Source organism: Nasonia vitripennis, unplaced genomic scaffold, assembly GCF_009193385.2.
Source record: "Nasonia vitripennis strain AsymCx unplaced genomic scaffold, Nvit_psr_1.1 unplaced0071, whole genome shotgun sequence".
NCBI classification, from domain to species: domain Eukaryota; kingdom Metazoa; phylum Arthropoda; class Insecta; order Hymenoptera; family Pteromalidae; genus Nasonia; species Nasonia vitripennis.
The window spans coordinates 33432-36887 of record NW_022279850.1 but is presented as its reverse complement, the minus strand read 5'-3'; the positions used below and the strand labels follow the sequence as shown (position 1 = coordinate 36887).

The 3456-nt window shown below is 37.9% G+C and overlaps 1 protein-coding gene across 1 annotated transcript; it reads right to left on the bottom strand.

The window, feature by feature from the left end:
* Nucleotides 1–2005: 2005 nt before the first annotated feature.
* On the bottom strand, nucleotides 2006–3456 carry LOC116418156. The gene is made up of 5 exons (XM_031933269.2): nucleotides 3300–3456; nucleotides 3152–3214; nucleotides 2638–3015; nucleotides 2276–2550; nucleotides 2006–2200 (listed from the first exon to the last, which is right to left on the bottom strand). Exons 1-4 carry the CDS (start codon nucleotides 3340–3342, stop codon nucleotides 2312–2314), a joined length of 723 nt encoding a protein of 240 aa, XP_031789129.1. The 5' UTR covers nucleotides 3343–3456; the 3' UTR covers nucleotides 2006–2200; nucleotides 2276–2311.

Here is a 3456-nt window from a genome sequence, read left to right as displayed (position 1 = left end):
ATATAGCAGCGTTCTCCCTCTCCGCAAAAATTCACTTTCCCCGAGCTGTGCGTCCGAAATCCGCCTCTAGATAGCCTATAAATACCTGTACTATAAATGTAGGCTCCGCCCGCCCCGACTCTACGGCGCGACGCCGTGGGGCGCATCTCAGCCGCCACCCCGTCGCCACGTCTCCACGTGTCTTGGGGGTTTAGATATTAGAAACATTAAGTAAAATTTGCGTGTTCAAGATTTGATCAACGATGAAGTGTAAAAGTGATGATCTTGATAGATATTCCCAACTCAGTGTTCAAATCAGTCGCAGGCAGTATTCATCATTATAGTGCCTTATATGCAGTGTATTACGTTCAAGATGTTTAATTTATAGTGTAGATGCTTATTTTATTATGTAGGAACAGGCTTAGCGTAACAATTTTGCTTGTCTGTCTTTCTAGCTGACCCCACACGAACCCCATGGCTCCGGGGGCAAAATTTACACATGAGTGTTGATATGAAAATTTTAACTACAGTACTTGATATAAGACAAGTGGGTATATGTTTCAACAGCTTGAAACAAATCACCATGAAAAATTTCAGCCTCTAAGTATGATAGATTTTAATTGAGAGCTAAATCAAATCCTCAATGATTGTACGATATTTTTTTCAATTTTCTTTTTATCTCAATAAAACCTATCATACTTAGAGGGCTGATTTTGCATGGTGATTTGTTTCAAGCTGTTGAAGCAATATACCACTTGTCTGTATCTCAAGTGCTGTAGTTTAATTCTCACGTAAACACTCATGTGTAAATTTTGCCACCCCCCCCCATCGGAGCCATGGAGTTCGGTGTGGGTCGGCTAGCAAAGACAGACAAGCAAAAATAGTTACGCTAGCCTGTTTCCATAATAAAATAAGCATCTACACTACAAATTAAACATCTTGCACGAATACACTGCATAAAATGCACTATAATGATGAATACTGCCTGCGACTGATTGAACACTGAGTTGCGAATATCTATCAATATCATCACTTTTACACTTCATCATTGATAAAATCTTGAACACACAAATTTCACCTGATGTTGTTTCTAATATTCACACTTCATAAAAACATGCATGCCAGAATAATATACAAATATGTTAGTGAGTTTTGTGTGATTATATGTAAATTTGTATGTATGAATATTCAAGGTTAGGTTACCGCTCTTAACACATTGCCTTGTATTTTCAAAATTTATTGTAAAATCCTTTTTTTAAACGTAAATGATTTTTAGAATTTACTGCGTTAAATGAATTTTGATTATTAAGTTATGGATTTTAGGTTATAAACCCATTGCTGGAGTTAAGCACTCAACATAATGTGGACATATTATGTTGACATATTACGCTAAGAAAAATATGCCAGTAGATATTCACCGGCCATATCTTATGGCGTATTTTCTACGAGGGTAGATCTTTGAAAATACAACTTTTTTCATTGACATAAAATCATGGCAATGCTATAACGAGTGTTAACAGCCCAAAATCGTTTTTAATACTCCGTGCGCGAAATCGGTTTCTCAGGCTCGTTTTCTTTGCGCGAATCAACTATAGCTTTTTTATGTTGCGTCAAGCATGTAGCATATAATAACATATCGTTGCTATGGAAACAGTATTCGCACACGCTACACGAAAAAACAAGCCTCTGAAAAAACTGCGTTTCGCGCACGTCATGTAAAATTGTATATACGATACGAGTGCGCGAAGTAGGTTATTTTGCATGAGCGCATCTGTCGCCGCAAGGGTGACAAAAAAGCGAGTTTGATGATCACCTACGCGCACGTGTATCGTATATACTATTTTTTGACACGAGTGTGCGAATCTACGTCCTCAACAGATAAGCGTGTGCGAAATTTAGAGTTTTGCACACGCAGTAACGATCTTACGTTTTTGAATAGGAAAACGTTATTTGTGGAGTTGGAAATTATAATATTTCTAAGAGGATAAAGTATACTTCAGTTTTCATTCAATAAAAGACAAGCATATAATGATTGAGCGGTTAAAATTTTTTATTTTACGATAAATAAATAAGTACAGTAAAAAATTAAATCATCTCGACAATTAAAAAACGTTTTAAGGTTCTACATATGTATTCGAACGTAAACCATGATTGTGCACGATGTATGTGTGATAAGCTGCGTCACTTTCCTTGGGCATTGAAACATCTCCAGACGGTCGATCTGAAACACAAAATAACGTGATGTTGCGATCTATCATCGATAATGCTATTGTGAAAAATGAAATGGAAGACTCACTCTGTTTGCAATAGCCTTTGTGCATCTTATAATTTTTCACGCCTGTTCGTGAAGTTGAGCATCCGGGTCCACCGCTAATTGCATCTTATATCCGCAATAGCTCCCCTTTAAATGCTCAATAATGGACTCGTAAGTCTCGTGTAGACATTTGCACGTGTTGCACTGCAGCAGGCAACTAACTTTACATTCATCGCAGTCTACTGCGTCGACCGATGTTTCATCGATGATGGGTTCGCGGCACTCCACGCAGAAGTGCGCATAAAAACGTTCATGTCCTGATACGAATAAAAAGACATTTGTAAAATTAAGAAACTCGAGAGAAAGGCAATGAGTTATTAAAAAATGTATGCACACGAACTTACCGTATTCCCTCACGCTTTTCCTTAATATCTCCGATGAGTTGGCAAAGTACTTGAACATATCTAATTCTTCCTCCGAATTCGTGTTGTTGTTCTCCAACTGAAGACTTGTAAAACAATCACTTGCACAGTCTTGAAAGTGTCTTCTTAGTTCATCGATCCGTTCGAATGTCGTTTCGCACAACTCACAGATGTATTTTGGCTGCTTGATGATGCTGGCACAAGAATTGATGTGCCGGATCGCCCAAAAACGGTGATAAAACTTCTCTCGGCACGCTAAACATTGCAGAGCTAGCTCGCCCTGGCATTTTTCGTAGTTGGCACTGTCAAGATCACAATCCGAGCAACAAATCGTCACAAGCCCTGTCAAGTCTGCAGTAACTAAAGAAATAGAATTATTATAACGATGTGATTAAAAATTGTATGAAAACTTTAATTATCTTAGATTATTGTGAAGTGTAATATGATAAGCTAATAATCAATCATGAATATAAAATAAAGTCGTGCAAAAACGTACCTTCGTTGAGATTTCCATCGAGATCCGTGTGACGAGCTTCTGCATCAATCATTCTCGTCCTACCTACAAAACGACGAACAAATATAATTAATAAGTATCGTGCATATGTGCACTCACGTCTCAACATTTCTTTTTCTAATATACGAACCAGTGTCAGAAGATGCGTAAGATTCCGCACGTGGAGATTCCATTTTACGAAAGGAAAACTTGACTGTGATGCACTACAGATTCAAACTAACGCAGGCACTAGGATATCACTGACTAGCCAAGTCGTTGCTTCTAGAATGAAAACTTCGAACTGTCTG